General features: G+C 35.7%; 1 protein-coding gene across 1 annotated transcript in view; it reads left to right on the forward strand.

Annotated features, from left to right (window-relative positions):
* LOC105537003 (chromosome unknown open reading frame, human C8orf34) overlaps positions 1 to 19,152 on the forward strand; it is a 371,753-nt gene that overhangs the window by 330,483 nt on the left and 22,118 nt on the right. Inside the window, 1 exon segment of the mRNA XM_011976495.1 lies at positions 9,489 to 9,577. Coding sequence (XP_011831885.1) covers positions 9,489 to 9,577 — 89 coding nt within the window.

Below are 19,152 nucleotides of genomic sequence, written 5' to 3' on the forward strand. Positions count from 1 at the left end.
CTCTGCCGTAAAGTGTCTTTTCCAACGTTCTTTCTAGGGAGTAACTGTGTGCATCATGAAAACTCCCAATTTTGTTTAAAAATCTCCAATTTCATATAAAATAGGTAAAGAGAAAACCTTTATTTATAAATTTATATCTTGCTTACTCATCTACTCTCAATAGTGATTTTTTGTCTGAAATAAAATACATAAAATCTCTCCAGTTTTTGAGATGCATTACTGGCCTTCAGTTTGAATTTTGCAAAACATGTGAACTGCCTTTCTTAAGGGTTCAGTATTGCTCAGTATTTTCATTTATTATTGACTTATACTGAGATTTTAGCTCTCTCTTAAGCCAACAGATGACCATTCTTTACAGTAAAACTAAGATCTTAATTAGTAAACTATTAACTTACTACTAGTTGGCTTTTCTCACAGACAATCCATTTATGTATTAGAAAATATATATGTATTTAAACTCTTCTCCATGGAGAACATGTTTAGACTGTGAGCCATAACATGACAGTCTTTTGTCTTTTCTCACTCAGGCTTTTATTTCACTTTTTCTTTTTTCTTCGTGTTAGTAGAAATGGTAAACAATAAAAAACAGTATTTATAAATGTTAGAAGCATTGAGGCTAAAACTGAGCTAGCAAACATTTGCTTTTATTTAGTACACAATGAAACTCAAATAAACCATAATGTTTACATTTTTAATATATTTAACATTTCTTACTGAAGTTTGAACAACCCTTTGCAGATTCAACTCTCTTTTTTTCATCTAGTTTTATAATGAGACAGAATCATAACCACATGAAATTAGATAATTTTGTTTAGATCTGAATCAAAACTACAGAGATGATATGGTCTTCTCTAAAAGAAAAGCTAAAATGGAGCTTTTATTCAACATCTTCTATTTTTTAATGTATTATTTGACTAAGATTTGTGGTTTTGACCAAATAAAAAATGAAATATTTTATAATTGCCTACATTTCTTTGTCCTCAAAATAGCTCAGATAGTTAAATTTTTTAAAATATTACATGCTTTTTACATCTAAGACACTTGGTAACTCAAGGTGGGAATAATTTTACATCATAGAAATCTTAGTTTTTGGATTACATTAACATTCATTTAAAAAGTGTATAATTTAAAATAACTTATCAAATTCAATCAGTTCCAAATCTATATTGTCATAATTTTTGTACAGAAGTTAATCCATTTAAAATATCACATTACCAGGACCAAGCTGGTGGCTCATACCTGTAATCCTAGAACTTTGGGAGACTGAGGCAGGAGGATTGCTAGAGGCCGGGAATTCAAAACCAGCCTGGGCAACATAGTGAGATCCTGATTCTACAAAAAATAAAAAAAATTAGCCAGGCATAGTGGCACACACCTGTAGTCTCAGCTCTTCAGGAGACTGAGGCAGGAGGATTGCTTGAGCCCAGGCGTTTGAGTCTGCATTGAGCTGTGATCTCACCACTGCACTCCAGCATGGATGACAGTGTAAGATCTTGTCTCTGAAACACACACACACACACACACACACACACACACCCCTCTCAGATGAGTAATTGGGAAGCAGTGTAGTATACTGGTTAAAAATCCCTTAATCATTAGTGAAATGTAGTAATTTAAATATATATGCATCAGGTAAGTATTGTCAATTTAAATGACTAAGAAGTCACAAAGAACTAGACTGAAGTCAGTGCTTTCATTTGAGATTCCTCACACCCTTAGGAAGTTAGTTGGTGAGGGCCAGAGGCAATATGCATGGGAGTGCAAACTTACTGGCAGTGTGGCAGCTTCACAATCTCTCAGGATGTCAAACAGAATTAAAAGCACCAGATAGGTCTTTTCAAAGCCTGTTGAGGTTGGCTTTACCAGATGTGCCATCTGAACCAGAAAGGGGATCAATTCTGTGCATCACAATATCGTGGAATCACTTTGGATGCCAGTTTTGGCCTGCTTGTCTTGTTTCTCGTGTGTAGTATTCTGCTATCTGTGGCGTAAAGAAGTTTCAATTCTACTTCTGATGGAGAGTGTATGACATTATTCCCCGTAATCAATAAGAGAAAAATTACTTTTTATCATTCATGAAGGTTTACTTTTTTAAATTTTAAATAATTATTATTAATTATCATAGTTTTATTTTACTTAGAAAACTGGGAAATGAAGATCTTTTTTCAAGAAAATCCTATTTTGCTACTAACATTCATTAAGAACAGAGACATGCTAAATCATAACTTTTAAAAAAGTTGTAACATGGCACTCAGATATAAAATGAATACATGCGAAAGATTTATTTAACTGATAAATTAAAGAGGGAACAAATAAAGCATTCCAATGAGTTCAAAGAAGAATTAAACCCTCACTTACATAGTCATAAAGGAATGCTGAAATGACATTATAAATAGTTGGAAAAATTGGCAAATTTAATCACTATCCGTAGGACAACAATCTATTGCATTCCAATGGACACGATTTGCACTTATATGGACAAGAAGCATTTACACTGCTGCCATTTTCTACAAATTCCATAGTTGTAAAATAGCTAAAGTCAATGAAAGTTCCAGAGCTTCTGTAAAATCAGATAACTGGAAAGACATGCTCGAAAAATGACTTGTTTGTCATTGATAAACCCAATCATCTTTCGTTTTTTTTCCTAAATCTTTTACAAATTCATACTACAACTTCCTTGGAAAGAAAAGCCACCAAGTGGAACGAGTTGGAAAAGAAGATGAAGTACAATCCCAATATATAGTGTAGGAGAGGAAAATAGTCAAATAAATGTATTTAAGTATTTTGCATTTACTTTGTAATGTTTTTCACAACTGATCGTATTTTCATAACTTCGTTATTTCTCTCTTTTATTTTCCCAGATTCTATTAATTTATACTAATAGTTCCTAATCTTAAGTAAATTTTACAACTCCCAAAATAAATAGGCTTCATAAGTATAATTCACTTACAAATCCCCCAGCTCATGCCTGTAATCCCAGCACTTTGGGAGGCCGAGGTGGGCAGATTGCAGTCCAGGAGTTGGAGACCAGACTGGGCAATATGGTGAAACCCCATCTCTAAACACACACACACACACACACACCCCATGGATAGTATGAACCATTTCATTAACAAATGCAAAAAGAAAATTATTTACGAACTTTACAAATTTAGCTTGTACATTATATAAAGGGAATTTCATTTTAATGGAAGTGATTTTTAATGGAAGGATTAATTCTTTGTCAGTGGAAGCAGTCCATTACATGTATCCAGAGTGGAGTGTGACTTTGTTTTATATGTACTGTGCTTCAGGGAACCTTATTTTATAGGGATTCCATGGTTATAGAAGTAAAGTTAAAGTGATTAAACCATTTTGAAAGATGGAAACTCATGTTTTGTGCATTAGTGACATATTAATACCAAATGAAAATAAATACTTCGTTGATTCAGAATTAAAGTAGCCAATGGTAGAAGTTTGAGCAAAGAAGTAAAGAAGTAATTTTTTTTTCTTGAAATACACTGAACTTTCAGGGCCACATATGATAAATCACTGATTGGTTGCATTTAGAGAATCTAAAAATAAGCTCTTCATGTGGATCAACAATGCTGTTGAAGTCTGTAAAGCACTTATTCTGTTAGCAGATAGAATAATATATTGATTCAGAACTAGCAACCATTTTCCATGTGATAAATATCACTATTTCCCACCACTCCTAATCCCTGTACATTTGCTATCATTATGGTGAAAGTGTTTTAGAAAAAGAATGAATAGCATTTCTTCTAAAAGTAACACAAAAAAGTTGCTCTTGGGAATATAAAAAAGTTTGTACTACACTCAGATACAGTTTAATATTCTTATGGAAAATGTATATTTGAATAAGTTGGCAAAGAGGGATGCGTCAGCTTTTGTATTTTAAAATGTTCAAGATTTTAGCTCCTTGACCCCATCAAAAAGAATTATATGTAGCCTTATGGGCTGAGCTTTAGGCATACATAGTGCTGCCTGTTGGCACTGATAAAGTGAACAGGTGCATTATATTACTAGCTCTATTCCAGGGGAAACCAAAGTAAAACATTTAAATCATCCATTAACAGTAATATTTGTACTATCTTTATGATTCCAATAATTCAACATTTTAAAGTTCTTCCCAAACTACATATTTTACCAAGTTCCATTTGTACTTTATGCAATTTGCATTAAATAGAGAACAGTTGAATGCTGCTTATCTGTTCAGGAATAAAGCCATTAAAACCAAAAACCAATCGGTAGTATTGCTTAATATTCTGAACTACTGTGGGAAAATAATAACACAATTGATTTATTACTCATATCTTTTTCGTGAAAACAAATTTCAGTATTTCAATCCAAAAGCTAAATAACCAAAATATTTTAAATTAAAAACACTTTTTCATGATCACTTTAAATTTTTCTGTTTTAAAGGAATTACTTCAGCAATTTCATTTTCCCTTATGTATCCAAAATGTCTATTTTTCATATTTCTTCTTTGAACATCAGAGACTGTGTTCCATTTTTTAAAAACTGCAGCTGTGTGATTTCCCTCTCTGTTAAATAAACATTTCTGAAATTTTACTTCTGTTATCTTCTACACAGCTATGGAATTTTAAATCCACAATTTTTTACACTTATGCTATTTTTTTGGTATAGCTCAGCAAGACCAAATTTAGTAATTAATAAATTTTTAAAAAATCAAGTTAAGTCCTTACAATAAACACTAAATGGTATACTCCAAGATTGAGTATCTTTTTTTTTTTTTTTTTTTGCTGACTTTTCCTGCAATAGCCCGTCTAGTGCCTCTCACCTTCTGCTATCTAAAGCAATCCAGACCTAGGTAGATACTACTTAGGAAGTACAAGAGATCATCTAATCTGGTAACTATCCCATTCTATCCCAAAAGAGAATTTTACATGCCTTGGATTCACCAGGATAAAATGCTGTGCCTTCTGACCCCTGGGACAATGAGTTTCCACTGTGGAGCCTATCTCTCATAAGATAGGAATTTAAGTTTTAATCCAATTAACAGACCATTTTTAAGAGCTGCTTATGCTAAAAACCTTGTGCTTTTATTTTTAAAATGAAAATCACTTTTGAGGCTGGGCATGGTGGCTCACGCCTGTAATCCCAGCACCTTGGGAGGCAGAGGTGGGAGGATGGCTTAAGCCCAGGAGTTGAAGACCAGTCTGGGCAACCGAGAGAGACCCTGTCTCTACAAGGAGTTAAAGAAAAAAAAAGAAAAAGTTATTGAGGCATGGTGGCACGTGCCTGTAGTTCCAGCTACTCCTGAGGCTGAGAGAGGAGAATGGCTTGAGTCCAGGACATCTGAGGCTACAGTGTGCCATGTTTGTGTCACTGCACTCCAGCCTGGGCAATAGAGAACACGTCTTAAAAAAAAAAAGAAAGAAAAAAAGAAAATTATTTTGAAATTTGGTTTTGCTTTCTTTTGTAAAAGGAAAATTTGAGGGGCCCCAAAATTACTAACCTAACGGGAAAACTCAAGCTGGGAATGGCTCAAGGCAAACCTGCCTCCCACTCTGTTCAAAGCCATCCCGCTGCCCACTGAAATAGAAGCATATCTGATGACCTCCTTTGGAACTTTATCAGAGTTTATTGAGTTTACTTTATCAGAAACTCAAAAGAATGCAACCTTTTTATCTCTTACCTACCTGAGACCTGGAAGCCCCTCCCTACTTCAAGCTGGAGCTGTCTCTACTTTTCTGGATGGAACCAATGTACTTCTTACATATATTGATTGATGTGTCATGTCTCCCTAAAATGTAGAAAACCAAGCTGTTCCCCGACCACCTCGGGCACATGTCACCAGGACTTCCTGAGGCTGTCACAGGCGTACATCCTCAACCTTGGCAAAATAAACTTTCTAAATTAACCAAAACCATCTCAGATATTTAGGGTTCACACTTTCAATTTTAAAAATAAACGTTTTTAGGGCAGGTTTTGATGTACAGAATTATTAGATAGATAATACAGAGAGTTGCTATGGCTCTTCCTCAGTTTTAACTATTACTGGTGCTTTGTTAGTATGGGGCACTGGTAACAGTTAACAGGCCAGTATTGATACATTATTAGTAACCATATCTGTACTGTGTGCAGCTCTTCACCAGTTTTTCCTGTCATTTTCTCTTCCATGATCGCATCCAGGATCCACATTACATTTACTCATTGTGTCTCCTTAGGCTTTTCTTGGTTGTGACCCTTTCTCACAACCAAGCTTTCCCTGTGTTTAAAGATCACAGTGGCTTTCAGGAGTGCAGCTCAGATATTTTGCAGATTGTTCCTCCGTTGATATTTGTGTGATATTTTCATCATAATTAGATTGGGTTAATGTGTTTTTAGGAGGAAGACCACGGAGGTAAAATTTAATTTTCATCGTATCCTCTCAAGTGTACATCCTATCAATATGCCGTATTACTGTTTATGTTGACCTTGGTCACCTGGCTGGAGATAAGGTTTGTCAGGTTTCTTCACCGTGAAGTTACTTTTATCCTTTCCCTATCCCTACTGAACTGTTTGAAAGAAAGTCACTAAACACAGCCCACACTTAAAAAGTGGGAAGTTTTTCTCCACATCCTTAAGGGTGGAGAATCTACATAAATTATTTGAAATGCTTCTGTCTACATATTTGCCTATTCTCATCCATTCATGTATTTATTTGAACATTTATTTTTATCTGTATGGAATTACAGATATTTATTGCATATTTTGGATAATGACCCAATACTGGCTTATTTATTTTGTTGCTCAAATTGTTCTAGCTTTGGCTACTGACAGCTTTTTCAGTTAGTCCCTTATCTTTTTTACTTACATACTTCCATAATTGTGTGTGTGTGTGTGTGTGTGTGTGTGTGTTTGAGTACTTTCTTGCTTTTTTTTTTCTTGAGCTACCAGATGTTCCACCTTATCTTGTACATTTCCTCCCTCAGTCCTAGGGGGTCCAATCATTTATCCAGAAATCCCGGTTCTTTCATTGGAGAATGATTTTTGAAACCAAGATTGGGGTGGTAGGTGTGTTAATTGCTACTGAGTGTCATTGCTTCTAAGTCTTCTCAGCTGCCAGAGTAGAGAAACATACGCATATACATGAATATGGGCCACACATGGTTGCTCACACCTGTAATCTCAGCTACTTGGGAGACTGAGGCAGGAAGATCGCTTGGGCCCTGGAGGTTGAGGTGCGTCATCATCTCACCACTACACTCCAGCCCAGGCAACAAAGTGAGACTCTGTCTCAGAAATAAATAAATAAATAAATAAATAAATAAATAGAAATATATATCAACATTTATATGTGTAGCCATCTGTATATATAGTAAGGTAAACACGAATTCATACTGACGTCTTCAACTCTAATACATTATGCATGGATCATTCTAGCCTCTTTCCCTGCTTATCTCTAAATTGCCACACCAGCAGTGAGAAATCTGGCTCCCATCATCCATTTACTTTACTGTTCATTTCCAGAGTACATATATAGTTGTTTCAGAATTGTTAACCTGTACGCCCATGGAAAGCAGGTTTATCAACTAGAGTACAGTGCATATGTATAGTTCCTTTAGCCTTTGGCCTTACAAACTCCACTCATTTTCAAAGTTAGTTAGGTTAGCACCTTATTTCCTCCCCCTTCGGTGAGGTTGTTTCATACATCTGTAACACATTTATGTTCTTTCTTTCTTGGTATATTGCGTTTCATTCTGGGATTCCCCAACTTACTAATTGATTTTTTTCATTTGCCTACATTAAAGTTTATGCTGTGCTATAAAATTCTATGGGTTTGACAAATGCTTAATGTCTTGCGTTTGCCATGATAATATCACACAGCATAGTTTTACTGCCCTGAAATATATCCTGTGCATCACACAGCCAACCCACCACTCCACTTCCAAACTTCTGGAAAATTGTGCTGTTTTGAAACTCTAGATTGGGGCTGAACGTCTCCAGAATTTGATATCAAAATGAAAGGCATAGCAGATAGAATATTTATCTCATAAATGAACTGTTTTAAACAAAGTGGGCATTTAATGACTGGTGGTGTCATGTTTCTTAAATATCAAGTGTTGTGGAACTTTATTTTTACCTTGTTGGCATTTGTCTGAATAAAAATAAAGCACAATATCTCATACTGGAGAAAAATATAATTGAAAGAGGTTAGAGATGATGAGTGAATTTGAGCGATAAAGAGTGAACTGACAGATTATATTGATTTTATGTTTTTCATTTTCAAAATATGTTTGAAAACATGTTCTTGAGTCATGCCTCACTAAATTTAAAGTTGTTATTTTGTTATAGAGGAGAACCATCTTTCCCCTCTCCTTCCTTTTTATCCTTCATCCATCCTCTCCTTTCTTTTCTTTCTTACTTCGTCTATATGAATGTTTACCCAGTAAGTCCCTATTTTGTGCAAAGGATATAATAGATGCTAGGAATGCATAGGTGAAAAAATTTATTTATGACCTCAAGGACCTTTCTTATTCTTTTTGAGGAAGGAAGAGATGAAGGTATAAGTTTTACATGGTATTATTCTATTGGTATAATAGGCACATAGAGGAATAGAGTAGTAACTCTGCCTTGCAGGATCAGGGAAGACTTCCAGTAGAAGTGACCCTCGAGCTTTGAAGGAGGAGTGTTAATGTTTAAGACAGATAAGGAAATGCATTGTAGAGCTATCAGTTAATTATAGCTGGAGTGGTCAAGGTGGGCCTGAGAGAGTAGTGTGATAGAACATGTTAGACAAGTATGGATCATGCAGGGCTTTGATTTTAAATCTTACCCAGGGAATAATGATAGAGACACTGAAAAATTATAAGCAAGGTAGTGATTACATCATATGGCATCTTAAAAAGCGTGCTCTGGCAGGTGACTGTTGGGAGAATTAGACAGGATATGATACATGATCCTGGAAAGTTTCCCAGATGGCTATTACTACAGTCAGGGTGGGAGATAATGAGGATCTGCTTTAGTTCAATGACAGAAGGGAAGGAGCAGCAAGGAAGTATATGAGAAATATGTTAACAAACTTTAGAAAGTGAGAAGAGGAAGGAGGCGGTGAAGTAATACTAGGAGAGTAAAATTGAAGATATTCTCTAAATCCCATTCATCTTCATTCTCATTAAAGGGAATTTGAAACCTTGATGGTAAAGAGGCATGTTTTATGCAAGTTTATATTGAATATTTCATAATTATGTTTCCAAGAATGAGTGTCAACATTTCCACAAAAATATTAATTCACGAGGAATACAGTTCAGATATTTATTTACTCTAAATGTTATTAAAAGAAGAATGTAAAAAATGAGTTGAGTTTGTAGTTCATCTATGACATGAAAATGAAGTTAAACTTAGAGCTTTCCTTTTTTTAATGAGGAAATTATTCTGATAGTTTTTGAAGATGCAGCTCATAAAGATTGAAGTAATCACCCACATTAATGTTCACGATATCAAAACAGAGTTTAATCTAAAATCAATTTGTTCTTTGGCAGGATGAATCCTTAAAGCAACTGCAGGTAGTTCATCAACCATGGATCTTGCCAAGTGACACAGAAAGTGAAGGAGTGGAAGCAGAACAGGAGAAACGTGAGTAGACACTATGGTTTATTGACAAATTTCTTTTACCAGAAGGAAATCCATAATAAAGATATTTCACTTTCATAGCAATAAACCACTTCTATTAAAAAAAAAAAATCCCAGATTCTATTAGGAAGAACAGGTAAAGACAAGCGATCCTTCAGGTCTATGTCTTCGTTCAGTAACATCTTAATCATGGTACAGAGACTCATAAACCAACTTTCTGGGAAAAAAAAGTAATTATTCTTCCTAAAGACCAACATAGACTGTCTAGTTGGACTATGAATCTTCTATGAATAGTCTACAATTATATCAGTGATAATTTATAATTATTTTCAAAATTTCAAAGTATGTCAGGATCAGCTGATTATTATATATGAAATTATACTCATTAGTTAAATGAAGATATTTACATATGTAAACACTGTTCTAAGTTCACAAAACCAGTTAATATTGTAAGATAACTGAAGACAAATAGATTAATGGCTCTTGGTTTAAGTCACCGTATTCTAATAATAATGAGGAATGAATTACTCTACTAATGCCATGACTCAGTGCATGCTCTCCAGGGTTTATTGAAATTATAAGTCATATGGGCCCAGAAATCTGATTGAGAAGTTAGTATCAAATTTTATTTATTTATTTTTCTAGTGGTAGCCCTCAGAGAGCAATAACAATTGTATGTGATAATGTAGCCTTCATGATAATTGGTGCGATGTGATGAATAAATAATTCTTCTGAGCCATAACCATGAGAAATACTTATATGTTACACAGGTAGCATTATAATCATGCATCTGGGGATTCCAGGAAATTACACTTCCAGGTTAAAAGCCATTTTAAAATGTTCTTATCCCACTTCACCATACTGCGGGCTTATGTGGTCAGAGGGAGCACAGGCCTGAGAGTGAGTGCTCAGGTTAGAGGAGGAGGATGGAGGCCAAGATTCACTCAGCTGTCACATCCAGAAATAGAGTAAAAAACACAGTGGTACTTTATAGATTCTATTCAGGGAAAACAGCACCCATCTTCTATAGAAAACAACTAATAGACTGGGTGCAGTGGCTCACCCCTGTAATCCCAGCACTTCAGGAGGCCAAGGCGGGCAGATCACCAGGTCAAGAGATCGAGACCATCCTGGCCAACATGGTGAAACCCCATCACTACTAAAAATACAAAAATTAGCTGGCCGTGGTGGTGCTCTCCTGTAGTCCCAGCTACTAGGGAGGCTGAGGCAGGAGAATTGCTTGAACCTGGGAGGTAGAGGTTGCAGTGAGCCGAGATCATGCCAAGGAACTCCAGCCTGGCAACAGAACAAGACTCCTTCTTAAAAAAATGAAAATAACCCATAAAGACGCAGAAAGTAGAATGCACTTTAAGCAAGTACAAAAGCAAAGAGTATTTTGGAAGTCCCTTAATGCAGGGACTCCTAAGTAAAATAGTCTAGAAAATATAATACTATGGGATACAGAGAAAAGAATCCCCAAATCTGAAAGTATTAATAGTGGCCCAAAAGTTTTATGAAAAAATGAACATACACTCACATCCCTTCATCTTCCTACATATTTAAATATACATAAGCTCTCATTCTAGACTTTGGCTGTAGTGATTTTTCACCAAATTCTTTTGAGGCCTTTGAAAATTTCGTGTTTAAAAAACCTTAAAGCACTGAGTGTGTGTATTGTATAAACACAATATAGGAAAGTGTGCTAGTTTTACCGTTAGATCCTACAAGAGGTGCCCAAAATGGGCAAAACTGGTAAACAACATCCTATAGAATGTGGAGCATGTTAATTATATGAGTATGCTGTATTTTATAATGAACTAAAACTTAGACAAGAAAAGAATCCATCAAAATAGTATATTATATCCAATTTCAAATTTAAAATTTTTTCTTTCTTTAAATCCATATATCTCCAAACAATATTAAGATTCGAAAACATAGCCTAATCATGTAAAGGATATGCAAATCCCTAGAACTTTCTCCTAATATGCATTGTCTTTCTGTTTATATTTTTACAATATTTTGGCAATAAGTTTTGATTTTCTTCTCTTCTACTAGGGTGCAAGTTATCTGAGTGAAAGAGTCCATTCCGTTTTTCATCTTACTGAGACACAAAATAAGTCTTCAATAAATATCAGAAGAATTAGTCAATGAATGAGCAAATGAATGAATAGATTTATTTGCTTTTTCCAACTTGTTTATCAGGACAGTTAGAAATTAAAAAATAAAACAAAAATAACTATTGTAACTATGAATAACTGTTATAGAAGTTACATATACTTTTATTAAAATTTTAATATTGGATTTATAGTCTATCCATGAATTTTGCTAAATGGTCTATCAATCACTCTAAGAAAGGCCATTCCTGAACTCTAGTAACCGTAGACCTAGAACCAAAAATATTTGATCTCAGCAATGTTGTACTGGGAGATGACCCTTGACAATGGTAAATTGCTTGAAATAAAATCAGGGTTTAAAATAATTGGGTGGTAATGGGAGCCATCTGGAAATGGAACGCTAGTTAGCATTGTAGTCATGTTCCTAGCACAGAGATGCAAGTAAGAGTGGCTTCCATCAACCAGGTGCTGGGACATGTATACGTTGGAGCCACTGAAACATTGGCATCTCCACTGATAATTTCAGTCAACGCATGTGGTTTGTAGAACAGCTGGCTAGATATTTGTAGATCATCTACCTCTTTCTCAGGAAAAGGAAATACATGACATAAATCTTTATGAGCCCAGTATCTGATTTAGAGTTTACAGGCTCATATTCTAGAAACTTATGAGTGAGGAAGATGACAAGTTTATCATTTCAACAACACCTGTTTCTTGACTCAGCTTTCTATAAATTATGCCTACATAATTTTATGGAATTGTCTAATTTCTCTTGAGACAAGATCATCTTGGCAGAAAGCTTCCAAATAATGTCACGGGTAGTCCATATTTCTTATTGCATCATTTAAAAATAAGACTTAGCTCAAATAAATTTTTATAAATGAGCACCTTTAGGAAAAGATATTGTGAACAATTAAATAGGGAGCTTTATAAACTTTTTATAAGCAAGATAAGCAAAACTTTGATTAAATAGATTTTTTTCTTTACTCTGCTTTTAATTAAAAAGTATAAATTCAAGTGTGAAAAAACTTGTGCCGGGTGTGTTTGTCTCTCAAATTATGGTCTGAAGTCACTAAACAAATCAAATTCCAAATATTTGAACCTACCGAGGTACTTGTTTAATTCTCATATTCTGGGACTCTATTTCAGACCTACTGAATCAGAATCTCTGTGGCTGGGACTCTGAATTCTGCATTTTTCATACTTTGTCTGGTAATATTTACTTATTCTAAAAGTTGATGACTAGAAGAAAAAGTTCAATGAATCAGAGGGTTGTGTTTTCTGAGTCAGCTCCATAGTACTGTTAAACTTTGGGTGTTCTTTTTCTAGGCTTCTTTCCTTATCTATAAATAAGTTTGAGTATAAAATGTGATGTTGGAGCAAAAGGAATGCTGAAATTTGAAGAAATATACATGCAGAAGACATGAAAGACAGTCTATTATTCTGTTTTCACACTGCTATAAAGAACTACCTGAGACTGGGTAATTGTAAAGAAAAGAGGTTTAATTGACTCACAGTTCCTCATGTCTGGGGAGGCCTCGGGAAACTTACAGTCATGGCAGAAGGAGAAGGAGAAGCAAGCACTTTCTTAGGAGAGAGAGAGAGCAGTGAAAGCCACACATTTTTAAACCATCAGATCTTGTGAGAACTCACTATCATGAGAACAACAAGGGGGATTATCTGCACCCATGATCCAATTACCTCCCACCATGCCCTTCTTCTGACACACGACAATTACAATTTGACATGAGATTTGGGTGGGGACACTGAGCCAAACGATATCAGACAGGTCCTCCAGACTGTTGGTTCAATGCTTACAAAATCAAGACATAAAACATCTAGAATAAATTTAGTCAGTACCCTCTAGTTACATTTTAGATTTTTTAAAACACAGGTAAACAAGATACAAACACACAAGCAAACAAACAAACAAAAAAACCAACCAAACCAACAAAATAACACAAATGTCCCAAATAAACAAATAATAGCCATAGTTACAGATGAAAGCTAATGCTGTTATAAAACATTAAGACTTCCCCCCTTGAGTTTGGGTCCTAGTTCTTTCTGAGGTCTCAGTGTCTGTAACAATAGGTGATTTGGCCCTGGGTCTCCTTAAGGCAGGGAGATTGAGATGGTGACACTGTATAGAGCCTGTCACCTGCAAGGGCTGCCTCAGGTATAAAAAGGGAGACAAAATACCTGTGCTCTCCAACTGTGGAACAAGCCATGAAATTTGCTATTGGAACTAGACTTTGAATGAAAAATATAAAGTTATACATAGGGAATCAAACTCTCAGCTCTGTAGTTTGGTTATTGAGTTCACATTTAAACTATTTGTATTGCTAGAAACCCCAAGTTATAATAACAATTGGCCAGTTTCATTAAAATTCACAGGGTCCTCTCATATATAAATGTAATAACTGGGGCATTTAGAACTCCCAAAGATTTAAATATCCCTCCTGCTGAAGATGAGCTCTCAATCAAATTACAAGCTACATGAAAAGTTATAGCAAAACAACAGAGTCAGCAAATGCTAAAAACACTAGAATTAGCATAATGAGAATGGAAAGAAATAAGACAATCAGACAGAGATCATATTAAAAGTATGCTTAAGATTTTTAAAGATATAGGCCGGGCATGGTGGCTCACGTCTGTAATCCCAACACTTTGGGAGGTCGAGGTGGGCAGATCACAAGGCAGGAGATCGAGACCATCCTGGCTAACACAGTGAAACCTCATCTCTACTAAAAATACAAAAAATTAGCCGGTCATGGTGGCACATGCCTGTAATCCCAGCTACTTGGGAGGCTAAGGCAGGAGAATCGTTTGAATCTGGGAGGCAGAGGTTGCAGTGAGCCGAGATTGCATCACTGCACTCCAGCCTAGGCGACAGAGTGAGACTCCATCTCAAAAAAAAAAAAAAAAAAAAAGATATTTAAAGATATAAAAGGAAAAGGAAATATACTGAAAGAATTCTAAAGTAAGGAAAAAGACAAAGAGATATTTAAAAGATTATCAAGAACTTCTCCAAGTAAAAAAACAATTACTGAAATTAAAAACTTAATCAATGTTTTAAATATCTCATTAAAAAAATCTGAAAATAGAATTAGACAAATGAAAAATAGAAAGCCAGAAAGCAATAAAAAATATAGAGATGGAAAATTCAAATTTCAGGTTAGGTGGCATGTGATGTGTGTGTGTGTGTGTGTGAGTGTGTGTGTGTGTATGTGTGTATGTATGCATACATAAAAATACATACATGTACTTACATGTATAGATATAGCTTTTAATATATATGTGTATATGTATACATACACAAACATACATATACATTATAAGCTGTATATAATACAATCTCCACAGGAGAAAATAGAAGAAAGGCAATAGTGAAAGATACAGTGACTGAAAACTTTCCAGAATTAATGGAAAGTTTTAATTCTCAAATTGGAAAGCATAACAAACACTATTTATTTTGATATTCACATTGTAAAAATACAGACTATCGCAAAGAAAGAAAATCTAAAAACCAACAAGAAAAAGCACATAGATTGCATAAAAATAGTAAAGTTAAACAATAGAATTTTCATCAATTAAAACTACATACTTCCAAAAGGCTGAGAGTAACTCTTGTGCCCAGAGAAACTACCGTTTATGAGTGATCACCACGCATAGATCTTTACTGAAGAAATTGTTCTAGGTTATATTTCAGTAGAAAAATAATTGATTCAAGAAGGATTTTCAAGTATTAAAAAAGCAAACATTAGAAGAAAAATTGGTAAACATGTTGTCAACCTTTAAGAATTACTGGCAAACATAAAAAGGAACAACATCATATTCTTTGCAGGGACGTGGATGATGGTGGAGGCCATTATCCTCAGCAAACCAACGCAAACACAGAAAACCAAACACCACATGTTCTCACTTATAAGTGGGAGCTGAATGATGAGAACATATGGACACATGCAGGGGAACAACACTGGGGTTGTCCGAAGTAGGGTAGGGGAAGGGAGAGCATCAGGAAGAATAGCTAACAGATGCTAGGCTTAATACCTATAGGTGATGGGATGACCTGTGCAGCAAACCACCATGGCACACATTTACCTATGTAACACACCTGCACGTCCTGCACATGCACTCTGAACTTGAAATAACATAAAAGTTGAAGATGAAAAAAATTACTGGCAAAAATAAAAAAGTATTAATTTCCAACAGAAAACAGGAAATGGGGGGGAGAAAAACATGGTACATATAAAAATGTGTTGATATAAATAAGTCTAAATAGTTCATAATTCAAAAACCTGGTATAATAAATAAATGGTGATGTGAAAGTGCTGCTTAATCCAGTTTAATTTATTATTAACATAATAAATGTTACATTCATAAGCTATGAGGGTCTTTAAACTCATATGTGTGTGCAGGCTGAGTATCTCTTATCTGAAATTATTGGAACCAGAAGTGTTTCACATTTTTGATATTTTTGATTTTGGAATTTTTTTTCTCTTTTTAAAAATTTCTTTGAGACAGTGTGACAGGATCTCACTCTGTCACCCAGACTGGAGTGCAGGGGGGCAATCACAGCTCACTGAAACCTCTGCCTCCAGGGCTCAAGCAATCCTCCCACCTCAGCTTCCTGAGTAGCTGGGACTACAGATGTGCACCACCACACTTGGCTATTCTTTTTATTTTTGTAGAAACAGGATCTCCCTATATTGACCAGGCTGGTCTTGAACTCCTGGGCTTAAGCAATCCTCCCTCCCTGGTCTCCTAAAGTGGGGCTGGGATTACTGGCATGAACCATTGTGCACTCTCTCTCTCTCTCTCTCTCTCTATATATATATATATATATGCATGCCACTGCAGTCCAGCCTGGGTGACACACACATATATATATATATGTCACCCAGTGGCACAATCATACCTCACTGCAGCCTCAACCGCCTGGGGCCAAGTGATTCTCCCACAGGGACCACAGGTTTACACCCACCACAACTGGCCAGTTTTTGTACATTTTGTAGTGACAATATTTCACCATGTTGCCCAGGCTGGTCTTGAACCCCTTGGCTCAAGTGATCTGTCTGCCTCAGCTTCTCAAAGTGCTAGGATTATAGACATGAGCCATATGCCTAGCTAGATTTTGGAATGTTTGTATTATACATACCAGTTGAGGACCCATAAAAATCCTAAATCTAAAATCTGAAATGCTGCAATCATCATTTCCTTTGAATGTCATGTCAATGCTCAAAATGTTTTAGATTTTGGAACATTCTGGAGTTTGATTTTCAGATTTTTGGATTAGGGATACTCTGCATGTGTATATTCATATACTCTCTAAGTAACTGTTAATTTTTCTTTATTCTATTTTTATTCTGTTCCTCAGACTGCATAATCTAAATTGACCTATTATCAAGTTATTTTTTCTTATGATTGTTAAAAATCTGCTGTTGAGCCCTTCTAGTGGATTTTTATTTCAATTTCAGAATTTCTAGTTTGTTCCCTTTATAATTTATATCTCTTCATTGCTAATCTCCATGTCCTTCATTCTCTAGCAGTTGCTAGACTGCCTGATACACAGCCACTATCATTATGAGTCTACTGATTGTTAAGGCTACTGCAGAGCTCGAGAGAAGTGCATTGACATAGGACAAGTTAAAACCCCACATAACTCACTTGAGATTCAGGTGTTTTTCTCGAATTAATGTTCTATGGGTTGTTGTAAGCCTTTGGTTTATTGCCAGTGTTCTGAAAAAAGTTAATTTTGGTAATTTTTGGCCACTGTTCTTATTGCTTTTCAGGAGCACCTGATTTTTGGAGATTCCTATACCACCTTTCTGGAAGTGTTTCTCTACTCCTATAGTCCTTGATTTCATCAGCTTCGTTTTCTCTTTATTTGAGGAATGGAAGTATGATATTTTCATAATGGGGTATAGAACCAGATTAAATCTGCTTATTTGGGCCCTAGTTTCATGAGAAGGTATTAAAAACAATTCTGTGGAAAAATAAGTTTTGGTCAAGTCTACATATTACAATATTTGAGAAATTCATAATTGTAAGACCATATCATTGATATAAAAACAGTTTTTCAAGAGGAGCAAAGCAACTCTACAATTTTAAGTGAACAGATCAAATATAATAAGCATCCTGGTTTAAAATGGGGGAAATGTTGGCCATTATTGGACTTGAGGAAATGGCATAGAGCCTCTTCTAAAATATTCACATAATCCAATCACTGGGTAGTCCTGTGGCAATGAGATCTGCTTGACTTTGATTAGTTCAGCTTTTGAAAAATATATTTATTTGAGGTCTTTGGGTTTTTTTGTTTTTTTTTTTTTTTGAGACAGAGTCTCACTCCATTGCCAAGGTTGGAATGCAGTGGCGCAATCTTGGCTCACTGCAACCTCTGCCTCCCGCATTCAAGCGATTCTCGTGTCTCATCCTCCCCAGCAGCTGGGATTACGGGCATGTGCCACCACGCCTGGCTAATTTTTGTATTTTTAGTTGAGATGGGGTTTCACCATGTTGGCCAGGCTGGTCTCAAACTCCTGACCTCAGGTGATCCGACCACTTTGGCCTCCCAAAGTGCTGGGATTACTGGCGTGAGCCACCGCGCCCGGCCTATTTGAGTTCTTGTAGAATGCCTATTCACGTCTATTTTCAGAATGCCTGTAATTTACAGAATCTATTGATTTTTGGAGGAAGTAGTACTCTAAGCGCTCAGGAGAAGCTAATCTAATCTAATCTTCTCAGTCTTAATTCTCTCAATTTGGTGATGGGGAAATTGAAGTTCCAAGAGATTGTGGACACGTTCATGTCACTTAGTGGCAGAGGCAGGACTAGAATGGAGGTCTGCTGACTGGGCTCAGTGCTATTCATTTTCATTGACCCATGCTTCACCCAAGACTTCCCCTCTCATTACTAGGAGTGACACAGTTGATGCTATGACTCTTGAGAGCAGAAGAGCTTAGTACAATAAGTGGAGCTACCATATTCCATTGGCCACCCAGAATGTGGCCAGGTTTTTCACCTTTAAAAAAAAAAAAGTTTCTTCTCCTTCACCTAACCTCAGATTACTTCTTTCTAGGCAGTCTCAAAAGATTTGTATTTGAGCAATATTTGAGATAGTGGTACTAGGGTGTTAGAGTTTTTTATGTCACCAGACTCAAGATAAGACATATGTCACCAGACTCAAGATAAGGCACTAACAGACTGATCTATCTAATGAAGACATAGAAGGGGTGGGTAAGAAAGCGTGCACTGTATGGAATGTAAAGGCTAACATGAGTTAATAGCCAATTAGGTCAGACAAATGTCAGGGCATCATGAGGATTGTGGCATCAGAAATAGGCACTAGAAATTTGAGTATACATTTCTCAGGAAATAAGTGAGACAGGACTTGGAGTGGTGCTTTGTTATTATTTAAAGGTCAGCTAGGTTATCTCACACAACACAAGTGTTTGTAGAG

Source organism: Mandrillus leucophaeus, unplaced genomic scaffold (assembly GCF_000951045.1).
Source record: "Mandrillus leucophaeus isolate KB7577 unplaced genomic scaffold, Mleu.le_1.0 Scaffold167, whole genome shotgun sequence".
NCBI classification, from domain to species: Eukaryota; Metazoa; Chordata; class Mammalia; order Primates; family Cercopithecidae; genus Mandrillus; species Mandrillus leucophaeus.